The following is a 26,992-nucleotide window of genomic DNA, read 5'->3' as shown; positions in this document are numbered from 1 at the left end:
GGGTCCTTAGGCTTCACAGGCAAGCGCTTAACCACTAAGCCATCTCTCCAGCCCCCATGTTAATCTTTAAGGGATTCCAGAGACCATACATGATTCTTATGTTACAGGAGAAAATCCTGAGCTGAAAGAGGATTAACTTTCCAAAGTCGATACAGCTAAAATGGCACAACTGGGCTACAATCAGCTCATTTGATTTCAAAAGCTACACAATCTTCATTCCCATTAAACTATGGGAAAAGTTTTCTTAACCCAACAAACCTCAAACACAATTCATATATATGTTCTGCCAAACAATGAATATCCCAGAAGATGGCCATGTGCTGGATCTCCCTGCAAATTTCTTCTGTCAAGGAAACCGTTATCTCTGCGTCACCCTACTCCTGCACGTACCCGCTTATGCAGGCGCTCTGCTTCCTCTTGATAGGCAGCAAGCTGCTGCTTCCATTGTTTCACGTTGGCAGTGGACTCCAGCAGGGCTGCGGTGAGTTTGGCATTATTTCCTTTGAGGGTAGCCAGCTCAGCCTCCCAGTGTTTGCTGATTGCTGAACTAAAATAAGATGAGAAAATTCTATCTATTACACTAAATAGTTTCTCAGTGGACAACAGTTTTCAGTTCTGTTACTGAGCTTATAGTCAAAGAATGTGTTCAAAGACAACCCCCAGAATAGAAACACAAATACCTCACTGAAATGTTCCTAGTTTGGGGGGGGGGGGGACAAAGTAAGTGAAGAAATAAAAAATGTATTTAAGTCTTAGTCTTATCATGGAATGGTTCTCTCGTTCATTGCAACAGAAACCATCCACTCTCTTTAGAAGAATAATTTTTGTTTTGTTTTTCGAGGTAGGATCTCACTCTAGCTCAGGCTGACCTGGAAAATATTTTTTAAACCCCAAATTTAAAACAATATCTAGCCATGTGGACATCTAAGCTACAGTACAATTTCATCCCTTAACATATAAGGATGCCTAAATGACAGAAAGATTTAGGGCATGTAGTATAGTATTTCTTTTGAAATTAATGATTTATATCATCTTATTCAGAATTTTAAAAATGATCTCATATACAACGATTGATTGTAATAAGCTGACTTAATCATATGCTAGACCAAGAAATTGGTTCTAATAACTTAATTTCTAGTAATAATTCTGAAATCATATATGAAAGACAATAGTAATTCCTTTTTCTTTTTTTATATTTCACATCATAAGTTACCTAGGGTTATATATCTCAATCAAGGCTACTTTCTATTACAAAGATAATTTGGCTGGGGGAAGAACTCTCTCTTGATAATTCCTTTCTAATTTCTCAATGTAGAAAGATCTGCTTCATTTGAAAGAGAAAGGTGGCTTCTCTATTTTTTTAAATATATGTATTATTATTTATTTATTTATTTATTTGATAGAAAGAAGCACAGGCAGAAAGGGAGAGAATGGGTGCACCAGGGCCTCTAGCCATTGCAAATGAATTCCAGACGCATGCGACCCCTTGTGCATCTGGCTTACATGGGTCCTGGGGAATTGAACCGGGATCCTTTGGCTTTACAGGCAAACATCTTAACCACTAAGCCATCTCTCCAGCCTGAAAGGTGGTTTCTCTTATGTCAATCTTGAACTTTATTCCTACTAGTGAAATTCTTCTAATCTCAGCCCAGCAACTTATTAGCAATGCATCTGTGCATCACAGAGGAGAAGCTTACAGAATGAAATTTTATAGTAGTTTTAATAAAGAAAGCTTCTATCACCAGACTTTCTAATGCTAATCACTAGTTTTAAGATAGGTACCCATCATAAACTCCCTGATCACTTCCTATGATTTTCTTAAAATCAAAATCCAGGATGTTAAATAAGGAGAAAATGTCATATAAACCCAAACTTAAACATAATGTTCAAAATAATTAATCAAAACACTTTAAAAATGTAAAGATAAGACTAAGGGGTAGAACAGAGGAAACTAAAAAATAACAATTACATACAGTGTGGGATCTCTGGATAGGTTCCTGTAATAGAAATGGGACATTAGACTAAGATACAGTTCAGTGAGAAGCACTTGCCTGGCATGGGAGAGTCCCTGGGTTCGATCCCCAGCACTGTACAAAGAAAAAAGAAAGGGTCATTAGTAAAAATTGAGGTTTTAGTTAGTATTATTACATGAACGTTAATTTCTCATTTGACAATTACATTATGGTCAGACAACATCAATGAAAACAAGGTTAAAGGTATATGGGGAAAGTGAAGGTTTTGTAACTTTCCTGCAAATATAAAGTTAGTTTAAAATATAAAGTTAAAAATGTTCCTAACTGGGCTGAAGGGAGTGCTTAAGGCATATGCCTGCAAAGCCAAAGGACCCAGGTTCAATTCCCCAGGACCCATGTTAGCCAGATGCACAAGGGGGTGCATGCATCTGGAATTTGTTTGCAGTTGGCTGGAGGCCCTGGCACACCAACTCTATCAAAAAACAAATAAATAAAAATATTTTTTAAAATGTTCCTTTACTAATTTCATCAAAACATGTGAGCTTGCACTCATCTCTTCAACTTTGGTTTTTCATGTTAACTATGGAGACTAGTCAAGATCTGTATTATCCAAATAGCTACTAGGTGCATGTGACTATTGAAGTTGCTAAAATTAAAGGTGAATTTTCTGCTGCTTGATCTCATTAGGTACATTTCACACAGTCAATGGCCACATAGGACAGCAAAGATACAGAATTATGGCAGAAAGTGTTAATGGACAGTGTCACCCTCGACGATCTCTACATTTCTGACTAGTTTTTCACTTCTGTGTGTTATAGGATCATTTGTGTGACATTCTCTAAATTCATATATTGAAGCTCTATCCCCAAGGGCTTCATGGTATGACTATACTTAGAGGTAGGAGTTTTTAAAGAGGGTTAAATAAGATCACTAGGGTAAGCCTGACTCACATAGCTGATGTCTTTATAAGAAAAGATATGACCACTGAAGTTAGCACATTTTTTAAATTCATCCTGGGACTTTCTTCATATTTGGTTATTACTTAGACTAAAGGAGAATCAAGTTTAGGATACAACCTCAAATACTGTGAACACTATTGTTAAATCCAGGTAAATGTAATGGCCATTGATTTTTTTTTTTTTTTTTTTCTATGTATGTTCATAAAACTTTGGGATTTCATGCTTGGAATGGCATTTGTTTGTAAGCAGGACAGCTATCAAAAGTATTTTTCTTTTTTTAAAAAAATTTATTTATTTATTCATTTGATAGAGAAAGAGAGAGACAGAGAGAGGGAGAGAGAATGGGCATATTAGGGCCTCCAGCCACTGCAAATGAACTCCAGACGTGTGTGGCCTCTTGTGGATCTTGGGGAATCGAACCTGAGTCCTTTGGCTTTGCAGGCAAATGCCTTAACTAAGCTATTCCTCCAGCCCCTGCTTCTTCTTCTTCTTCTTCTTTTAAATCAAAAGTACTTCTAAGACTCCTGGAAGCAATAGAAGCTTTTACCACAGACTTTTATCAGGTGCTCAGGAGAAAGACTGGAGAAAGGGAGGGAGGCAAGAGAGGATCCTGGATTAAGGGAGAGGCCCTTATTGTAAGAAGGCCACAAAGCCTGCCTGGACTCTTCTCTGTGGAACCAAAGCCCTTCTGGGAGAAGGTCATCCCAAGTCCTGTCACCCCTACTTCCTCGGACACAGGTAAGGACCTACTGTTGCTCGGAAGACTCTCCAACTTCAAGAAGAGGAGAAAGTAGTCCTGGAGCCAGGTTTCCACCCCCTGGGAGAGGGGCAGGAGACCGCTACAGCACACCCTCAAATCCACAAAGCCAAATTTATCTGCTGCTGGCTGGGGAGCAGTGTCACTGAGACACAGGGTGCACAGGATGTAAGGGGACAAAGACACCCAGAACCCTGCTTTGTCCTTACCACAAAGCTCACAGCAGCTGCCCACCATAGGGACACTGAGACTACAGAAAGACCATGGGGTGACCAGGTACCAGAACAGTGAGAAGAATTATCTAGCAACTCCTCCTGACCCTACACACCAGATAATGCTAGTTTAACACCTGAGGAGAATGACTGAACTCCGCACTAACACCACAGCAGAGGAGTCACGCCTGTCTAAGCAGGAAATACAGTAGTCAGCCTGGTTGCATATCCATGGGTCTCACGTCTATGGACACAACCAATCATGAACTAGAAAGATCCAGGGGAAAAGATGATGCTTGTATTGAGTAAGAAAAGACTAGACTTTCCTTACAGGAGAACAGTTCAGTACTGTTTGTGTTTCTAAACTGTTTTAATCTGTGTGTGAGAGAGAAAGAGAGAAAGAGAGAGAGAGAATGAATGAATGATGAATGAATATGGGTGTGCTACAGCCACTAGCCACTGCAAATGAACTCCAGATGCATGCATCACTTTGTGCATTTGGCTTTATGTAGTTACTGGGGAAACTGAACACAGGGTGGCAGGCTTTGCAATCAAGTGAGTTTAACCACTCACTGAGCCACCTCCCTACATTTTCATATAGTTGATTCAAAGGTAAATCTACATATGTTCTTCTGGTTATTCACAATATTAATCACATTTTATCACTTGGTAACTCTGACTCTGTTAGAGGACATTCTTGCTTCCTCTACTTTGAGTAGTCCCTTGAGGAACTGTACTTCTAGGGCACACAGTGAAATAAAAGTTGGCACATACTTTTGCCAGTCTTCCTTATCTTCTCTTTTTATATATTCTTTTTGTCATCAAATGCCCAAGTGCTTCTAATAGGATGGCTTACACAATTTCAACTTCAATAAATACCATATCCTAAAGATGTCCTACATGTGAGTTCTCAGATGTATTTCATATTTCTCTCTCTCCCTCTCTCTCTAGGCAAATTTTAATATTTTACATATTGTTTAAAAAAGGTTCCTTTCTATAATATTTAACTTTACACTGTCTTCTTTTCTACCAGATTAATACTTAGCAGATAACTTTGAATTAATTCTGAAACCAAATTTTTAAGTCAGCATCTTACATTTTCAGGAATAAATACTTATTTAAAAAAAAGATCTGAGCTTGGTGGTGCACACATTTAATCCCAACACTTGGGAGACTGGGGTAGGAGGATTGCTGTGGGCCTACAGAGTGTGTTCTAGGTCAGCCTGGGCTACAGTGAGACCCTAGCTTTAAAAAAATTAAAAAACTACAAATAAAAAAAAAAAAACAAGAATGATGGAAACTGGCACCTGCCTTGCATGTATGAGGCCTCAGTTTTATTCGCAGCATCACAGAGTTGAGGTCCTCTGTGGGGAGTGAGCTATACAGATACTATACAGGTTATTATAGGTGTTGAAAGTTGTACAGTATCAACAAAGAAAGTGAAACTGTCTAGTGGGACATAGCATGGAAGCACTGTCATGACCTCATGTCTGAATGCTGGGATAAGGGCAAAAGAATGGCTTTTCCTTGCGACTGCTCAGTCAAGTTTCCCTTCAGAAAGGAACAGCCAGCTTCCTGCTGGCAACAAATCTAGAAGGAGTTCAAAACACTCCTGGAAAGTTTCTTTAAACTAGAATTTGTTTCCCTTTATTTAAAGTCAAAGTTCTGGGGGAAAGTATTAAACTCCATTAATTACACAGAATCAAGAGGAATAAGTACTTCAATAGACTAACAAAACACGAGCCTAATGCATGAGCACTGTGCTTAGGAACCCCCGGAATAACTCTGAGTGGTCACTTGCACAGTTTAATAAGGGTGTCTCTCCCAGGCCTGCAGAATTTTGGGTCAGTCGTCAGAATCCAGAATCATAAGCCCTTATCTGTACTCTTCAAGCACATCAACTATGCAGAACTGACTTTCAGAAGAGGATCAAAATACGGGATGCAAGGGCTTTTTTCCTCAACATGCTTCTTGGGACCAGGAGTGAGACCACCCCTGAATGGCTTAACAATACCACCTGATCTCCAGGTGGCCTGCTGAGTTACTTGACTTCTCACTTCCCAACTGACTTAAATCTACTTGTGTACCACGTTCGGGCTGCATGTCCTCACATTAGCCTATCAGCTCTAGCTGGCGCCACTTAAAAGCTATTGATATAGTCAACAGTTCAAGGTCTGGGGTTCTGTTTCTTTCTTTTCTTTTTTTGTAATTCTTTTATAAGAGAGAGAGGGGGTGAGAGAATTGGCGCTCCAAGGCCTCCAGCCCCTACAATTGAACCCCAGACACATGCATCATTTTACGTGCATGTGCAACCTTGCACACTTGCACCATCTTATGCTCACATATGGAGAACGGAGAGCCGAACCTGGGTCCTTAGGCTTCGTAGACAAGAACCTTAACTGCAAAGCCATCTCTCCAGCCCTAAGTTGTCCTTTTAAAGGCAAACAATTCCTCTTATATGGAAGCAGTGTGTGCTTGTTCATCAACAAGTATATATTTGTTAAAATGAAGTACATGGGTAGAGGTTTCAGGTTTTGCCAGGCAAATAGTCTACTATATGAAGAGAATATTTTCCTAGGTTTAACTAAAAGGCCTGACTTGCCTAAATGCTTAAAGATACCTCTAAGAGTTTACTGTCATTTTTGGCAACTCATTAACTTTAGCCTACTAAACAAGGTATTCCTTTGAAGTTTTTTGTTTTTTTTTTTTTTTTGTTGTTGTTGTTGTTTTTTTAAGATAGGGTCTTGCTACATAGACCAGGTTTTGCCTCAATCCCAGCACTCAGACAACTAAGGAAGGAGGATTTAAAGAGTTTGAGTCAATCTGTGATACATGGTAAAATTCTGCCTCAAGAATGAAATTATAACTGTATAATCTCAAAGTTAATCAGATAAGTGAGATTTCAATATAAAGTGACAGTAACTCCTTAAACTACTTGTTTTATATATAACACATGTGCACAAAAGTAACATGTATTACGTCTAGGGAAATGGCTCCATGGTTAAAGGCACTTGCTTGTAAACCCTGTTGGCCTGGGTTCGATACCAAATTAGCCATGAAAAGCCAGATGTATAAAAAGGCTCATATGGGGCTGGAGAGATGGCTTAGTGGTTAAGCGCTTGCCTGTGAAGCCTAAGGACCCCAGTTCGAGGCTCGATTCCCCAGGTCCCATGTTAGCCAGATGCACAAGGGGGAGCACGCGTCTGGAGTTCGTTTGCAGAGGCTGGAAGCCCTGGCGCGCCCATTCTCTCTCTTTCCCTCTCTCTTTCTCTCTGTGTCTGTCGCTCTCAAATAAATAAATTTAAAAAAAAATTAAAAAAATAAAAAATAAAAATAAATTTAAAAAAAGGCTCATATGTCTGGAGTTCATTTGCAGTGGCTATACGCCCTGGCATGCCCATACATTCTCTCTCTCTCTTAAATAAATCAATTTATTAAAAAGTAGCATATTGGGCTGGAGGGATAGGTTAGGAGTTAAGGCATTTGCCTGCAAAGCCAAAGGACCCAGGTTTGATTTCCCAGGACCTACATTAGCCAGATGCATAAGGGACACACGCATCTGGAGTTCATTTGCAGTGGCTGGAGGCTCTGGTGCACCCATTCTCTCTCTCTTTCTCTCTCCCCCTCTTTCTCTGTCAAATAAATAAATAAATGAAAATAACTTTTCTTTTTAAAAAAAGTAGCATACTGAGAGCTGGAGAGATGACTTAGCAGTTAGGCCTTTGCCTTCAAAGCCAAAGGACCTTGGTCCGTTTCCTCAGGACCCACGTAAGGGGATGCATGTGTCTGGAGTTCATTTTCAGTGGCTGGAAACCCTGATGTACCATTCTCTATCTCTTTCTCTCTCTCTCTCAAATAAATAAATAAATAACATATATTTTTTTAAAGTAGCATATTGAAATCTATGTCTAAATAGGTCTAAAAGAGCTATCAGATATAGCTTAACTGACCATATTTTTTTCTTGGTGAAATGAAATATATTGATATGTTCTATTATCTTATAAAATTTACCTAACTCTTCTAAAGAAAATGAAATATCACTGACTTTAAGGAAGTTATGAAATTATTTCAAAGTGCATAATGAATGCCTTAGCAGTATATTCATATTTCTGAGTTGTAGAATATTTTGTTAAATACATAAACATAAACCAACTGTCCTAACACAGGTTTGGGGACTGTAGAAATGGTCCAATAGTTAAAAGTGCTTGCTTGAAAAACATGCTGGCTCTGAGTTTGATTTCCCAGCACCCATGTAAAGCTGGATACAAAGTTTGCAGTAGCAAGATACCCTAGTGCGACCCCTCCCCCTACAGACACAAATAACTAAGTACATAACTAAATGAGTAATTTTTTTAAGTACAGGTTAAGGCCTTAGGCAAGTTATTTAACCTCATTAGGTTTCATCTGCAAAATTAGGATTTGTAACAACTATCTTCATAGGGTGAATTTCAGGAGTAAATAGCCTATATAAAACACAGAATCGATTCTCAAAATATTGGTACCTTCTTATATGTATAAGCAGTAAAGAATCTTAGAAGAGTCTTAAGTGAGCTAAGAAAACACTAAAATGATTTAATGTTAATTATTTTATTTAAGGGCCTCTTTTAAAAAATATTTAATTAGGGCTGGAGAGATGGCTTAGCGGTTAAGCGCTTGCCTGTGAAGCCTAAGGACCCGGGTTTGAGGCTCAGCTCCCCAGGTCCCACGTTAGCCAGATGCACAAGGGGGCGCACGCGTCTGGAGTTCGTTTGCAGAGGCTGGAAGCTCTGACGCGCCCATTCTCTCTCTCTCCCTCTATCTGTCTTTCTCTCTGTGTCACTCTCAAAAAAATAAAAAATAAAAATAAATAAATAAATAAAATATTTAATTATTTGAGGGGGGGGAATGGGCACACTGAGTTTACTGAGCAAACAGAAATCATTCTCAAAAACAATGGGATTGGTTTCTGATTGTGAGAGAGGGGAGGAGAAGCAGTAACTCCTGGGTCTGCACTATATTATTTGTACCTCACAAAAGACTCTGCACTACAGGGCAGTTTCCTATCTGATTCTGGAGGGCATGGAATTCTGGCTGTACCTCAATTTCTATTCACTAACTGGAGAGAGCCTATAGTAGTGCTTGTAAAGGCCTGGTTCTCATCACAGTGCTCTGTGCAGTGAAAGCAGGATTTCTCCACATGGATAAGCAGCTCTACCTTGAGATGACTGTGTACTGCAGATGTGTCTGCCTACATCTGCTCACTGCCTGCCTGACACATGGCCTCCTGTGGTCTTTGCACTGTGCAAAGTTGTGGCTGAGGACTGGAAATAGAGCTGAAGGGCCAAAGGAGTGCCAGTTTCCCATGTACTTTACAATCTCACTGCTGGTTCTTAAAAGCGTGTGCCAAGGAAACCAGAGATTCCCTTTGAGGAAAAAAAATTAAAAATATTTGTTTACAAACAGACAGAGGGAGGGGCAATAAGCACACCAGGCCTCCTGATGTAGTACTACTTTGTGCATCTGGCTTTATGTAGTACTGGGGAACCTGAGCCAGGGCTGTCGGGCTTGGCAAACAAGACCTTTAACTGCTGATCTCGCCACCCCTCCTTGGAAAATTGATAGCAGAATAGTCTCTATAAGGTAGCAGGTGTAGATACTTCCTGCTCAAACATTTACTTGTGAAAGGCTCAAATTCTTTACAAGTATTTTAAATATTTTAACATAAACTAGCCTTCCTGTACCACTAAGTTAAGAAGGTTGAGGTCCAGATTTGCAGGAAAGGAAGAAAGAGCAATTCAAGTAGACTACTGGTATGTTGTAAGTAAAAAGAAAAAAAATAATTAGTGCCTCAAGATAATACTGTGAGCTACACACCTATTATATCCATGCAAGTAATTATTTATGGTGATTTCCTTAAAAAAAAAAAAAAACTATGAGCTGAGAGCTTTTTCCTTGCAACGTTATCCCAAGCAAGATGCTAATTATCCTATTGGGGAGAGATGTCTTCAGGAAACTAGCCTTGCTTATTAAGGGAAAAAAATATGTAACTCTTGACTCTCAGGAATCTTTCAGAGTAAGATCAATGAATTTCTTGCTGGCTCTTATTTGCTAGCTTATTACCATTATAATCTACTCAAGACAGAAATGACTTTTTTAATTTATTTGCAAGGAAGAGGAGGAGAATGGGTGCACCAGGGCTTCTAGCCTCTGCATACCAACTCTAGATGCAAGTGCCACCTTGTGCATCTGATTAAACTAAGGATTAAACTAAGGGATTAAACTAAGACTCCTGCCTTATAGTGTTTTGCTTGTTTGGTTTTGTTTTTTGAGGTAGGGTCTTGCTCTAGCCCAGGCTGACCTGGAATTCACTATGTAGTCTCAGGCTAGCCTAGAACTCAGTGATCCTCCTCCCTCTGCCTTCCAAGTGCTGGGATTAAAGGCATGTGCCACCACACCAGCAGAGGGGATGGGGTAAGAGAGAAAACGAGTGTGGGCATACCAGGGCTTCTACTTGCTGCAAATGGATCCAGACGCAAGCGCCACTTAGTGCATCTGACTCTACATGGGTACTGTGTAATTAAACTCAGGTTGTTAGGCTTTGTGGGCAAGTCCCTTAAACTGCTTGACTGTCTCTCCAGCCCCCAACCCCATAGTTATTTTTATTTTTTTAAAACACTTATTTGCAATCAGAGAAAGCGAGCTAGAAAGTAGAGAAAATGGGTCTGGGCACACCAGGGCCTCCCTTTAGCCACTGCAAATAAACTCCAGAAGCATGCACCACTTTGTGCATCTGGCTTATGTGGGTTCTGGGGAATTAAACTTGGGTGCCTAGGCTTCACAGGCAAGCGCCTTAACCACTAAGCCATCCCTCCAAACTCCCTTATAGTTTTATTTGATTGAGATATTTTTCCACACATGCTGCCTCTGCTCCAGTACCTGATGGGAGATAGGTAATTGGCAATCATGTAACAGGTTACTGAGACCATCACACAGAGATCACCAAAAGACAGGACACTAGTTTTCAACATGTTGGAATATGGATTAATAGTTATTGAGAAATATCATCCTACTCAGGAATGAAATGTTCACATTGGGGTGAAATTTTTTAATAGTTTAAAGACTTTCTGGGCCTCATCCTAGTCCACTTTGTAGCCAGGGATGGTTCAAACTCATGACAGCCTCTCAACTGCTGGGATTAGGTATGGGCCACCATGCCCAGACTGAGTTTCTACTGTGGAAATGGGAGACTATATGCTACACTTCTATTTATACAAGAGTAAATAATTTTACAACACACTTAAATGTTAGTATCTATGAAACTGCTTTAGGCCCTTCCACTGCTGTCTGCTAGGCTGCTGCCCATGGGCAAATGAAGATTACACTAGAACTAGACTTACTACTGAAATGTGCCTCTAGTTTACTAACATCTCTAGAAAAGCATCTTAAGTCACCTCACAGTCTAAGCCTAGCGGAAGATCTGATCATAGACATTGTGTTCACCTGCACAGGCGGACTGTCCGGGCAAAAGCTTTGTGATGAGGACTCACTGATGATGACTCGTTCCTCAGGCTGTCTAATGATCTCTCTCTGATTTTACTGAGTTACAGAAAACAGACTAAAGCTTTAGGAGAAACTATGCGAATACAGACCTGAGGTCTGACTGCCTTGCTGTTTCCTCAAGAATCGTATTAAAATGGTATGACTTGCAATGATAAACTTCGTATGCACATAAAGATTGTTAATCTGGAATCCAGGGCCTCATCCATGCTAGCCAAGTGTTACCATTGAGCTATACTCCCAGCATCCCACAAAACATGTATCTTTTGAGAGTAAATTCCCTTTTCAGATATATTTTTGTAAAAGTGAATAAAGAAATAGAAGAAACAACATTTAAATTCTATTTAACTGATACTACTTAATACTGTATTCACTGAGGGCCTTAATAGGAGTGCTAAGTGATATTCTGGATTTAATATAATTAGAAGTGCCTCTTTATAACAAACTTTCATCAACAGAATCATTTGACAAATTCTAAGAAACTTAGGAATTTGTTTTGGCTTCTGAGGTTTATATGAAAAACATGTGGAATAACTAAGTTTAGTTCAATTATCTGCTTGCAAGATCTGCATTTCAGAGCTGGAGGGGAAGGGCTACCAAGGTTCACTGGAACCCACATGATGTCATCATTAGCTGCAGATACTGGACAAGGAGTTACAGGTTTTGGCATTTGACCTGCTAGTTTTCTTGCTTTGCCCTCCAATTCTTCCCTTGTAGAACGGAATCACTTCTTCTATGACACTGTACAGTGGAAGTAGGTAAGTTGTTTTTGGTTTTATAGGGACTTATAGCTAAGAGTTTGCCTTGAGTCTCAGAAAAAGTTTGGCCTTCTGAATAGTGTTACCAACTGTATGACAATGGAAACTTTTGAAACTGGACTGAATGTATTAAGATATGGTCATGAGCCTATGGGAGCTAGGGGTGGGTGGAAGGTTCTGGTTTGAATGTGAACTGTCCCCCTCAGGATCACACATTCAAACACTAGGTTCCCCATTGGAAAGATTCTACAAACTGCCAAAGCACTCCACAGTTGGGAAGCAAGTGTCACAGAATCAGTTATTATCTGCATTATTAATCAACAGAATAAAGAGGGCTGGAGAGGTGGCTTAGCAGTTAAAGTGCTTGCCTGCCAAGCCCAAGGACCCAGGTTCAATGCCCCGTACCCACATAAAGCCAGATGCACAAGGTAACACATCTGTCTGAAGTCTGTATATATAGTGGCTAGAGGCCCTGGTGCATCCATTCTCTCTCCATCTGCTTCTCTCTTTCACTCTCTAACTCCCTAATAATTCTGCTTTGCAATACTCATAAAATCCATTTACAATTGTAGAAGATTTACCTCAACCTATAAGTTACTAATTAACGTGTCTCCATCTTTAGATCTACTTAGCAGCGAGCAGTATGGTTCTGAAATTCACTGTAATGCATTCCAGGCTAGTCTGAGGTCACGTTATTTCTTGTCCCAGTGCTCTAATTTTACATGACTCTATTGTTGAAAAGTCATAACTAATACATCATACATTTTCAATTCATAGTGCCATCTGGAAGGAATTTAAATTTTAATTATGTATGCATATAATGCCAAAGCATAGAATACTACTGTTTCTTAATGTTCTACTTACAGATAGAAATGGCTAATTTTCCATATGTAGTGGGTTCTTTCATGTTACATAAAAACATTGCCAGTATTTTTACGATTATAAACCCAGTACTAAACCTTAGATCCAGCCTTGAAGACCCTAAGGGGATATAGTATTCATATCTTGGACAAAAGACAGGGCTGTGTTACGATAATCAAGGCAAAGCTACTTTGAAACCACACTCTAACCTTTCTCTCAGTAAGTAGATGAAAACTGTAGTTCCAAGCAGTGAAATCATTTGCTCTAGTGAATAAGACTGGTGGCAAAGCCAGAACATATGCACAATTCCTTCATTTTTTTAAGATGGTAAGACTGTTTTGTACTTTTAGAGACAATAAAATGAAGATAAGACCACTATGTTATAAGTTAAGTAACTCTTATCTGAATTACATGGGATCAGAAGTGTTTTAGATTTTAGAAATTTTTCATATAGACGAGGTATCTTGGAAATGTTATCTAAATCTAAATAAATGAATGAAATTCACACAGATAATCTGAAGGGTTATCTAATACAATCTTTTTGGTATGCCTACATTTTGACTACATACTATCACAGGAGGTCATGTGCAAAATTTCCCATTTGTGGTATTGTGTTGGTACTTGAAATGTTTCAGATTTAAGTATTTCAGATTCCAAATTTTTAGACCAAGGATGCTCAATTTGAATTCATGTTTTTTCCCAGTAAATTATTCCTTCTTCAATTAAATCAAGCTCAAGATAGAGTCTATAAGCCAATCCCATAATAAACTGGGAAATGATACAAAAAATCCCATCTAAAATTACTAAGGTAATTTTTATTAAGATAATTAATGATTAGTGGCATTATATTTCTTCACTATTTCTAAAGCATATGCTCACTAACTATAACACTTGCTCTCTGTAATACATCAGCTAGAAAAGCACAATTTTCAATTCTACTGTATTAAGGGAAGAACAATAACTCTTTTCTAAATATTTTATTTAAAAAAGTTCTTTGAATTAGATTCCATCTTAATGTATAAAAAGCAAGGTTCAGAATTATCCTTAAGGAGCTTTACCTTTATTCTTTTTAAAAATACTTATTGATCCATCCTCTCTCTCTCTGCTTGCAAATAAGACAGATTTGGTAGATAGATATAGATTAAATAGATAGTTAGCATGGGCATACCAGGTCTCCAGCCACTGCAAAAGAATTCCAGATGCACATGCTGCTCTGCATCTGGCTTACACAGGGACTAGGGAATTGAACTCAGGTCATTAGGCTTGGTAGGAAAACACCTTAACGGCTGAGCCATCTCTCCAGTCCTTTATTATCAATTCTTATACAGGAAATTTTATTAATGATTCCTTTCCTGAAATTCAGTACAAAGCTTACTGTTTATTATGAGATCAGAATCTTCAAAATACTATTCCTATAGTATACAAATGTGTATGCTCAAAAAGACATGAAATACCATTCAAATAAGTAATCAGGTTCAAGGTACAGTATAGTTCATTGTAAAGGCCTTGGTTTTGATTCTCCAGTACTCAAAAAAAAAAAAAAAAGCAACAAAACTGCCACCCCTACCTCCCAATTGAAGCAATTTACTTCACTAAACAATTCTTTCTATGGTTCCCATTCCTACATAAGTTTGTAAAAAGCTAGTAAGTGAAATAACCAGAGCAAGTGATCTACAGCATATAGGATAACAAGAGTAGTAGTTTCTGGTGAAGTTCGGAAGGCTCATTAAAAGGTATTAAGGAATAGGGGCCTAACTCAGTGGTTAGAGTGCTTGCATAGAATATGTAGAACCTGGGCTCCACCTCCCAGCACTTCAAAACAATCAGCCACACAAAAACCATATTCAGGCTGGAGAGATGGCTTAGCAGTTTAGGCGCTTGCCTGCAAAGACAAAGGACCAGGGTTCGATTCCCCAGGACACACGTAGGCCAGATGCACCAGGCACATGCATCTAGAGTTCATTTGCAGTGACTGGAGGCCCTGGCACCCATTCTCTCATTCTTTCTGACTCTCTCTCTCTCTCACACACACACACACAAATAAGTAAATATTAAAGAAACATACTCTTCCCTTAAAATTATGTCTTTACTTTTTTATAGCATATGTAAAATAAATACTTAAATGACATGGTAATTTAGAAAATAAATTCTGAGTTATTTGCTTAAAAATAGCCTATAAGTTTGAATCCCTAAAATCACTTTGAATTGATTTGTCATGTGATACTCAGCAGGAATCGACAGTAGAGTATAGAAATTTGGTAACAATTTTAACACTTGGCTTTGGGAACCATTATCTGAGAATTCATATGCCATGACTTGAAAACAAACTGGGAGATTGAGTTGTGTGAAATAGAAAATGTTAGACAATTACTTGCCAAATTATGTATGAAAGTTACATTGTATAAATGCAGGCTCTCAGGAATTTTCTATGCATGAATTTTGGCATCTCTCCTTATTTAGTAGACAAGGGTTTTCTTTTTGACCTTTCTTGCTATAATATGAATCATGCATTTATTAAATCTCTATTTCTATAGTAATCCCATTCTTCATCAAAATACTACTTGTATTTCACCTTTACTTAGTAACAGTCTCACTCAGTTGTCTTTTGGGAGAAAGGAAGGGCCTCACTCTAATCCAGGCTGACCTTGAACTCGTGGTAACACTCCTATGTAAGTCTTCCAAGTGCTAGGGAAGGAGCCACCAAGCCTTTTTCACTCACTCTTTATGGAAGTCTGCATTCTGTGTATCTCTATATTCATAAACCTTGTTCTTAGATTTTTTTTCCTTTAAATTATATCTATTTCATCATTTTCTATTTTCCACCATTAGAATTTGATGTTCTGGGTTGTCTTTTATCTAAGAGGTATAAAATGGTTACATAGCAACTAAAAAAGGGGGAAAACCAGACATTTTTATGGTAGCTTTTCTTTAATATTGAATAAAAGCTCATGTGTAAAATAATCAATTTAACAGTTCATACAGCCAAATTATTCTTAATACAAAGATGTGCACTGCTAAATCAAATACAACTTCATTATGTTCCATTTCAAAAATGTTACCTAATATCCATTCACAGATATGGGAAAGCGCTTGTAAATTTTAAAATAAACAGAGCCTTATTATAGAAATGATCAACAAAGAGCTAGGCAAGAGTTACTACTTCTAAACTTTTCTTCAGAACATTTAAAGTTTGCCTCACAACATCCCTGTGAGGTAGGGAGGTGCTTTCATGTGACAACAGACAAAACTGACCAGGATTACAGGCAGCAAAGCAGTGGTACTTGCAATTCTTAAAAGAAATGGCGTCTGTGAGCCAGTTCTACTCAGAGGTCCAAGAAAATTAGGTTGCTTGCTTTTCACTATCTTCATCAGGAAGTTATTTTTATTTTCAACAGATTTTCCCCCTCCATCAAGGGCTTGTAAGTCTTCTGAAAATCAGTGAAGGAAGCATAATGGCATTTTGCCAAAGGAATGAGAAACGCCAAGTCCCTGTGTTCTTCCTCTATATGAGGATAGCTTAAATGTTACCCGGACATCCACAGGTGTTCAAGCAGGTGTCTTCATTCAAAGTACTATTTCTTTTGGTTCTTCCATGTTAAAACTGCGATGACTAGGTCTTTTTAAATTGTCATGTTTCTTCCATGTTACTTTCTTCCAAACATGGATTATCTTTTTGTTTAGAATAAACTGCAGATACTCTTCTTCCAAGGCAATAGTAACTCCATTAAGTTCCAGAGGTAAAGGTGATCACTGAAGTCCCTCACCAAAGAAAAGGGCTGTCTCCGGGGGCTTGGGTAGACCAAACTAAGAGAACAGATCTTCTCCTACTTGTTAAAAAAATAATAGCAAAAAAAACACAAAAAAACAACAGTGCTGGGTATAATGGCACATGCCTTAACCCCAGTACTCAGGAAGCCGAGGTAGGTGGATCCCTGAGAGCACACAGTGACTTACAGGTCAACTAGAAGGAGATCCTACCTCGAAAAACCAAAAAAATTAATTTTAAAGTCAATAAACAAAACAAAAAACTGATCCAATAAGGTCTAAGACTGAAAGGGAGTAGAGTTCATCTTTTTCATAAGAAAGAAATGTTCAAGCAGAATTAAAAAAAAAAAAAAGGTAGGGAGTGAAAGGGAAGGGAGTTTACTTATGTAAAGTTTTTATTTATTATTTCTCAAGATAACTTCATCCTCAAAAAAAAAAAAAACCCTCACAAAATGTGGTAGTATATTCAGTATGAGTTCAAGACTAACAATTAGTAGGTCCTTGTGAAACCAGGACTTTGTGGCTACATGTAATGATGGTAGAACAGTCTACATGGTTTGAATGATGCTGAACAAAGTCTGCCGGGAGCTGGGCGTGGGGAGCACACCTGTAATCTTAGCACTTGGGAAGCTAAAAGAAAAGCGTTCTGAGTTCAAGCCCAGCACAAGCTACACAGCAAGACCAGACTCGATCTCAAACAAACAAAACACACACAATGTACATAACATACAGTATACAGTGCATATTACACAGCAGCAGTATTATGTGAATCAGCACACGTGATATAGTTCTTCATATAATTTAATTATTACTATTGTCCATTTCTGTGTTTCTGGGGGAAATCTATTATTTGGTAAAGCATGAGGTGGTTTTTTTAAATAGTAACTTAGCTTATAAGCAAGCACGTCCTAGGATGATGACTGAGTTGCACAAAAGTTTTAAGCCACAGGATCAAATGTGCTTTCTAAAGATACATTTTCTAACAGGCAGCACCGCTGACCTCATATTACGGACAGTAAGGCTGTATGACCTTGGATAAGGAACTATGTCTAATGTTTCATACTGAGTGGCAAAGAGAACTCTTCTTGTTGAAGATTAAAGCAAACAGGAAACAAACCCTTTTGGTGGTCCAGTCCATGAGGCCGTTTTTTTTTTTTTTTTATTTCGGACTTAATTTTTTACTCATATTGCATAACTTTCAGCATTCCCTGTGATTATAGCCTTCTTGAATTGCTTGAAGGTTAATACAAAAGTATGCTGAGCACTCTTAAAATGCTAGCATCAGAAACAATCTCTTCAGGGGCTAGAGAGATGGCTCAATGGATAAAGGCCCTTGCTTACAAAGCCTGAAGGACTCATTCAATTCCCCAGTGCCCACGTAAAGCCAGATGCACAAAGTGGTGCATGCATCTGGAGTTTGTCTGTAGTGGCAAGAGGCCATGGAGTGCCCATTCAGTCATTAATATTCTCTTTCAAATAAAATAAAATATTTAAAAGTAAACCCCTCCATGTTAAATGGTAGGACACTGTCAACAAAAAAGTACTGATCATTTAAAATGATCAGCTGATATTTCTATAATGCAATAAGAAAAAAAAATGAGTCATTTCTAAAGAATTACACTAGAAATCAGTTATCTGAAATGAATTAACTTAAAAATGTTTTTTATTTATTGGAGAGACAGAATAAACAATATCAAGTGCAAATGCATGGATATGCCAGGGCCCAGGACAGCAGACTTTGCAAGCAAACACCTTTAACCACTGAGCTATGTCCCCAGCCCTGAATAACTTTTAGTATATAACTTTTTATTCATTAAAATAATGCAGGTTTGAGAGATGGCTGAGAGGTTAAGGCCTGCAAAACGTAAGGACTCAGGGTCGATTCCCCAGTACCCATATAAGCCAGTTGCACAAGGTGGTGCATGCATCTGGAGTTCGTTTGCAGTGGCTAGAGGCCCTGATGTGCCCATTCTCCCTCTCTCTCTTCCCCAAATAACAATTTAGAATAATAATATTTCTTGTATATTTAATGATATATATATTAGTTTTCAAATGGCATGTTCTTATTAGCTATTTTTAGTAAACATTCACAAAAATAAATAATACCACTTAAATATAGCAAATGTGTTCTATTCCTACCCTCTATAAGAACTACTTCACATTTTCTGGAGAGATAAAAAGCTAGAAGACAGGAAGACTTAAAATTTTTGCATAGAATGGGTTGAAGAGATGGCTTAGCTGCTAAGGTGCTTGCCTGTAAAGTCAAAGCTCAATTCCCCAGGACCCACATAAGCCAGATGCACAATGTGGTGCATGTGTCTGGAGTTCGCTTGCAGTGGCTGGAGGCCCTGGCATACTCATTCTCTCCACCCCTCTCCCCACCTGCCAATTTTTCTCTCTCTCAAATCAATATATTTTTTTTAATGTTGCTTGTGGGTTGGAGAGATAGCTTAGTGGTTAAGTCATTTGCCTGCAAAGCCAAAGGACCTAGATTTAATTCTCCAGAAGCCATGTAAGCCAGATGCACATACATGCATCTGGAGTTCATATGCAGTGGCTGGAGTCCCTAGCATGTCCATTCTCTCTCTCAAATAAGTAAATAAAAATAAAATATATTTTTTTAAATGCTGCTTGTAATCCAAAGAATGGGGATTCTAAGTCAGGTGGATCCCTGGGACCCAAGGGCCAGCCAGTCTAGCCTAATTGGAGAGTTCCAGGCCAGTGAGAAATCAGTTTTGAAAAAGGTGGACGGTATTGTCTTTTTGCTGCCATATGCACACATAAAACTTCTAAGTGATATTTTTGCAAGAATTTTTCTATCAGTCAAGTTCTATTTTTCCTTTAAAATAACCCATGAATTACCTTTCTAGGACTAAACATTAGTCAAGTATATTTCTGTGCTTGTCAATGCATCACATTGAGGAAGTATAAAAAGAAATCACTAACCAACAGGACTTGATATTAGTAGAAAAATGTTAAAAGGAAAATGGGAACTTGTTCAACTTGGTAAAAAACTTTTACAAAAAAGAAGATATAACTGACATTTTACTTAATACACTGCAGTCTGAATGCTTTTCCTTAAGGTCAGATAGAAGGGGCCTACTTTTGTCATTTTTACTTAATATTGTACTGTAAATTTTAGCTATGACAATTATTCAGGAAAATGAAATCAAAGGCATCCATATCAGAAAAAATTATCTATCAGCTTGCCAATGATTTTTGTAATGAATCCACTTTTAAACTAATGTATAACTCTTCCCCTTTCCCCTCCCCCCACTAGAGTGAGGTAGGGTCTCACTCTAGTCCAGGCTGACCTAGAATTCACTATGTAGTTTCAGGGTGGCCTTGATCTCATGGTGATCCTCCTACCTCTGCCTCCCAAGTGCTGGGATTAAAAGTGTACACAACTATGCTTGGCTTAATGTATTAGTTTTAATGAATCCTTATCAGAATCCCAAGCAGTTTTTTGGGGAGGGTGTAGAAATTCATTCACTTTGCCAGGAAATAGAGTTGGGGAGATGGCTCTAAGGTTTGTTGTTGGCCTGGGTTTGATCCACAATACCCACATAAAGGCAGATGCACAAAGTGGTGTGTGCATCTGAAGTCTGCAACAGCAAGAAGTCCTGGTGTACCTTCTCTCTCTCACTATTCACAACTAAATAAAAAAAAATTAAAAACAAAATTTGCCGACAAATGTTAGGTACTCAAGATTCAAAACAATCTTGAAAAGAGAAGAACAAGGTAGTACAGATCACAACCTCCTATTTCACAATTTAGTATACAGCTATAGTAATTAAAATGACAATGTAAGCTGTGTGTGGTGGCGCACGCCTTTAATCCCAGCACTCGGGAAGCAGAGGTAGGAGGATCCCCGTGAGTTCGAGGCCACCCTAAAACTACACAGTGAGTTTTAGGTCAGCCTGGATGGGAGAGACTCTACCTCAAAAAAGCCCCCCCAAAAAACAAATAAATAAAATAAAATAACAATGTAGTGATGACACGAGAACAGTCCAACAGAATCTAGAAATAAACCTTCACACTTATGGGCAAATGATTTTTTTTTATCAGGATGCCAAGACATTTTCAATAGGGAAATAATAGTCTTTCAAGAATAGTGCAGCAGGGCGTGGTGGCACACGCCTTTAATCCCAGCACTCGTGAGGCAGAGGTAGGAGGATCACCATGAGTTCGAGGCCACCCTGAGACTACATAGTGAATTCCAAGTCAGCCTGGGCCAGAGTGAGACCCTACCTTGGGGGAAAAAAAAAAGTATAGTGCAGGGGCTGCAGAGGTAGATGACTTAGCAATTAAGGTGCTTGCCTGTGAAGCCCAAAGACCCAGTTTCAATTCCCCAGGTCCCATGTAAACCGGAGGCCCTGGTGCACCCATTCACTCCCTCTCTCAAATAAATCAAAAGAATAGTGCTGGGGCAGCTGGACAATTACATTCAAAAGAATGAAGGCAGGCTTCTATCTCACTGTATACACAAATGAAATAAAAGATAGATCAAAATCACAATGTAAGAGCTATGACTCAGAAGGAAACATAGGTATAATGCTTAGACCTTGGATTTGGTAATAATTTCTGAGATATGACACCAAAAGCATGAGCAACTGAAGAAAAGAATAATTAGAATTAATGAAATTTTTTAAACTTTTGCACTGCAAAGCACAATATTAACAAAAGATGTGACAACCTACAAAACTGGAGAAACTACTTGTAAATCATTTATATGGTAGGGGTTAATATCTAGAACATACAAAGGACTCCCACAACTTAAAAATAAAAGGGAGGAAACCCAACTGTAAATGGGCCAAAGGCCTGAGCAGCACTTTGCTGAAGATACACGGGTCGACAACAGGTGTTATCAAAAGATGTTCAACATCATTATCCACCAGGAAAATAAAAATCAAAACCAGGGCCAGAGAGAAGGCTTAGCAGTTAAGGTGCTGGCCTGAGAAGCCTAAGGACTCAGGTTTGATTTCCCCAGTACCCATGTAAGCCAGATGCACAAGGTGGTGCATACATCTGGAGTTTATTTGCAGTGGCTGGAGGCCCTGGCTTGCCTATTCTCTCTCTCTCTCTGCCTCTCTCTCTTTCACATAGATAATATTTTTTGAAAAGATTAAAAAAAAAATCAAAACTAGAACAAAATACTGATTGATGGCTTGTGACATGACTTGGCAATTAAAGACACTTTCTTGCAAAGCCTACTGGTCTGGGCTCATTTTACCAGTACCCATATCAATCCAGACACACCAAGTGTTACGTGTCTGGAGTTAGTCTGCAGTGTCAAGAGTCCTCTGGCATGCCATTCTTTCTCTCAAATAAGTAAGTAAATAAATGAATAAATAAGCAACCTAATCAATTTGAACAATACCAATTCATTCACTAGGCTGATATAATAGAGACAGAGGTGGAGGGTGTAGCTCAGTACAGAGTGCCAGATTGGCATACATGAGGGTCCAGGCTGGATGACCAGAACCAGGAGGGTTGTGGGAGACAGACAGGAAGAAATACTGGTTTATTTGAAGGAACTGGAACCCTTACACTGTAGTGATAGCAATGTAAACTATGTAAAACAGTTCAGTCCCTTACATAACAGACTGGCAACTCTTCCAAAGGATTAACACAGAATTAGCACATGACCAATGCATTTATATGATTCTATTTACATAAAATGTTCTGAGAAGGGCTGGAAAGATGTTTAGTGGTTAAGGCACTTCCACACAAAGCCAAAGGACCCAGGTTCAACTCCCCAGTACCCATGTAAAGCCAGATGCACAAGATAGTGCATTCATCTGGAGTTTCTCTGCAGTGGCTGGAGGCTCTGGCACACACTTGTGTGCTCTCTCTCTCTCACATGCTCTCTCTCAAGTAAAATAAAAAATATTGTTTAGAATGCTCAGAGAGTCAGCCAGGTGTAGTGTGTACGCCTTTAATCCCAGCACTCGGGAGGCACAGGTAGGAGGATCACTGTGAATTCAAGGCCACCTGAGACTGCACAGTGAATCCAAGTCAGCCTGGTCTAGAGCGAGACCCTACCTTGAAAAACAAAACAAAACAAAAAAGTTCAGAGTAGAGCAGTGACAGGTTAGGGTGGGAGGAGGAGAGAATGTGTAGGGAATGGAGAGATTCCTAATGGGTACAGGATATTTGAGAGCAAATTTTTTGAGCAAATGGCAGAACTGTCCTTATCATACACCTCCTTTAATGGAATCCACACTGTGGTTTGCTAAGCAGAAAGAGAAAGGGGGGTTTTAAGTCTCCTCAGGGAAGAGATGATGAGTCTGGTCCTTGGCCAATTACCACACTCTACCTAGTCATCTTCTGAATAGTGCAAGCTGATAATCACTGGGGATGGACTGAAGAACATACTTTCCCAATAAGAGTGGGGAAAGGGCAAGGCCGCATGGGAACCGGCTTACGAATGTCTTTATGGGGTTGAGGAGATGGCTTAGTGGTTAAAGGACTTGTTTGAGAAGCCTGACTGCTGGGTTCAATTCCCCAGTACCTATAAAAAGACAGATATCAAGCCGGGCATGGTGGCACACACCTTTAATCCCAGCACTCACTAGGCAGAGGTAGGAGGATCACGGAGAGTTCAAGGCCACCTGAGACTACATAGTGAATTCCAGGTCAGCCTGGGCCAGAGTGAGACCCTACCTCAAAAAACCAAAAAATAAAAATAAAAATAAAAAGACAGATATGCAATGTGGCACATGCATCTTGAGTTTGTTTGTAGTGGTAGGAGGCCCTGGCTTGCCTATACTCACTCTCTATGTGTCTCTTTGTCCCTGTCTCTCTCTATCTCTCAAATAAAAAAAAAATTTTTTAAAAAAGAAGTATCATTACAGCATATGAAGAATAGTTTACTTCTTATGAATATTCTATATTGATTGACAAAATGTTTAGCATATTTCAACATCTTCCACAAAATCTTTTGGAAATTAGTTCCTCAAAAATTCAAATCAAGAAGTTTAACTATTCATAAAACCAGTAAATCACCCTTGCTTGAGCAACTATAATCTATACTGTTCGTTTGTTCGTTCGTTTTTGTTGAGATATGGTGTCATGTAGCCCTGGCAGGCCTCAAACTTGCTATGTACCCAAGGCTTGTCTTCAACTCTGGATACTCTGTGCTAAGTGTTGGGATCACCCAGCCGATAAACTGTATTTTTCACTGACTCGAATCTTAATGTATAATTGCTTCTCAGTTTCTCGAGATCAGTATTTATATTGCCAAATTCCTCTAGCACATCCACACATTATGAAGGGTTCTGACAACCCTGAACTGCTGCATTAGGACCTCTTACAAGTTGACTGTGCCTTCACATTACCTTTGAAGGACCTGATCTAACTTTTGAGGTTTAAAAAGGGAACAAAAATAATATTTAAGTCTTGTGACTATACATTCTTAACCTGAAATTATACCCAAACAAAAGTTGTTTACAGAAATTATTTTTACTATAGTTTATTGTTATTTTTTAAATTTTTATTTAGTTAAGATGTTTTATAAGTTTCCAATTCATAGTTTTTGAAATTATAAAAAATAAAGCCAGACATGGTGGCACACACCTTTAATCCCAGCACTCGGGAGGCAGAAGTAGGAGGATTGCTGTGAGTTCGAGGCTACCCTAAGAATACAGAATGAAATCTAGGTCAGCATGGGCTAGAGTGAGACCCTACCTCAAAAAACAAAAAAGAAAAACCAAATTAAGTAAATAACATAAAATAAAAAATAAAAAAAATCCTGGGCAAAACTAGTGGCTTTCTGTAATTTTGATAATGTCTATAAATGGAATGAATCCAGCAAGATGGCATACCTTTTGGTAAGATTATAGTTATACTGATTCAAGTCAAAATCAATATACTAGAAAGGAAAATGGCTGAACACATCCTTTAATGAGTATTTGTTGCAAATACACATATTAGGTAGCAGAAAAGTCTAGAAGAAGATACATGCAGTACCTCCAAAATGCGTTAAGTCCAGCAGCACCATGAGATACATTATCAAAACATTAGAAATATCCACACATCATCAGTGCTTAAAAGAGCCTATTTTCCATTACAGTAGTCAAACTTATCAAAACTCATCAGTACAAAAATAACTTCACAAACTGTTAATATATATCTGTCCTAAACTTTCAAAAGATATTAGCAGTTATTTATCAATATAGTACTGCATATCTGAGAATCATAGTTATCATTTACAAAATAAAAACTTTCAGGTTTCAGTGGTACATTTCAGTTTTATATTCCAACAGCATTAGAATACTATAAAACTATTTACCATAGAATTTTGGTTTTAAATCTTAAAAATTTTTGAGTACTTATTTGTAAGAAATAACAAGTCCTGCAACTGCACACAACTGATACTACAAAGCAAAACCTTTCCCCATTCACATGTACATGTATATGCTAACCTATCAGGACACAGCTACATTTTAATCTACAACTAGCCTAAGACTATATATATAGTCTAAAAGGATGCCCTAAAGATTTTAGGTTGTCAACATAAAAAGGATGTTATCATTTAGTTTTAAAAATAATTCTAAAGAGAAAAAAATGATAATATTTAATAACATTTCACCAAAAAGCTTAGCACACATTTGGTCCTCATAATGCCTTTATTTTGCTCACTAAACTTTTTTAAATGTTTAAAGTACACTAAAAGTATTAATTCATTGAAAATTATTTGATGAGAATGTTTTTGCATAGTTTATTACAAAAACATAAAAACAGTACTGTAATACCTGACTAAGGAGTATTGAAAAACCCATACATTTAAAATTTAGTTTAACAAAAATTATTCAAGCTGGGGCTGGAGAGATGGCTTAGCGGTTAAGGTGTCTGCCTGCAAAGCCAAAGAATCCTGGTTCGATTCTCCAGGACCTACATAAGCCAGATGCACAAGAGGGTGCATGCATCTGGAATTCATTTGCAGTAGCTGGAGCCCTGGTGTGCCCATTCTCTCCCTGTCTTTCTATCAAAAAATAAATTTTAAATATATATAAAAAAGATGAAAAAATTTATTCAAGTTAACTTATGCCACTAAATCATATAATAAAAAATAATTAATTGTGTGGTGATACATGCCTTTAATCCTAGCACTCAGTGGTGAAGGTAGAAAGATCTCCATGAGTTCAAGGTCAGCCTGAGCTACAATGAGACCCTGCTTCAAACAAACAAAAAAATTATACTAGCCTAGTATACAATTTTTTTAAATTCTCTTTAATTTTTAAACTTTTTGCCTCTTTTTTAAAAAAAAAGAGAGAGAGAATGGGAGCACCAGAGCCTCTAGCCTCTGCACATGAACTCCATATACATGCACCAATTTGTGCATCTGGCTTACATAGGTCCTGGGGAATCAAATCTAGGTCCTTTGGCTTTGCAAGCAATGTTTTAACTGCTAAGCTATCTCTCTAGCACACTATGTAATTTGTTTAAAGTTCAAAAATAAGTTTAAGAAATTCGTCTTAGGTAAAATTTGGCATGGTGGTGCACAACTTTAATCCCAGCACTCAGAAGGCCAAGGTGGGAGAATCACCATTAGTTCAAGGCTGACCTGGGTCTACAGAGTGAATCCCAGGTTAGCCTGGGTCAGACTGAAACTCTACTTAAAAAAAAAACTAAACTAAAATAGTATTAATGATAATGGTAATGAATAATAATAGACTGTTGAGGTGATGGTGTAGCTCAGTTGATACAGTGCTTACCTAGCATTTCTGAGGACCTGGGTTTGAACCCCAGCACCACAATGATGATGATACAGTAATAGAGTGACTAAGAGTAGAGATAAAACAATACTGGCCATTTATTCTCATAACTGTTAAGGCTAGGTGATTATTTCCATGAAAGTCCATTTTTATAGTGTCTCATACATATTTGAAAATTTTTACAATGAAAATTAATGTTCTTTATCTCTCTGAGTCTGCAAACAAACTTTAAGAACATAGTTCACAGGGATGGAGAGGTGGCTTAGCAGTTAAGGCGCTTGCCTGTGAAGCCTAAGGACCCCGGTTCTACTCTCCAGATCCCACGTAAGCCAGATACACAATGGTGAGGCAAGCGCAAGGTTGCACATACCCACTAGGTGGTGCAAACATTTGACATTTGATTGTAGTGGCTGAGGCCCTGGTAGACCAATTCTCTATCTCTCTGCCTTTCT

General features: G+C 38.4%; 1 protein-coding gene across 1 annotated transcript in view; it reads right to left on the bottom strand.

The window, feature by feature from the left end:
• Window positions 1-26,992, bottom strand: part of Homer1 (homer scaffold protein 1) — a 107,934-nt gene that overhangs the window by 21,018 nt on the left and 59,924 nt on the right. Inside the window, exons 6-7 of the mRNA XM_004651657.3 lie at window positions 2,052-2,087; window positions 391-547 (exon numbers count right to left, since the gene is read on the bottom strand). Of these exons, the coding sequence (XP_004651714.1) occupies window positions 391-547; window positions 2,052-2,087 (193 nt within the window). The remainder of the gene's footprint in view (window positions 1-390; window positions 548-2,051; window positions 2,088-26,992) is intronic.

Source organism: Jaculus jaculus, chromosome 14 (genome assembly GCF_020740685.1).
Source record: "Jaculus jaculus isolate mJacJac1 chromosome 14, mJacJac1.mat.Y.cur, whole genome shotgun sequence".
NCBI lineage: Eukaryota > Metazoa > Chordata > Mammalia > Rodentia > Dipodidae > Jaculus > Jaculus jaculus.
This window is presented reverse-complemented; position numbering and strand designations above follow the sequence as displayed.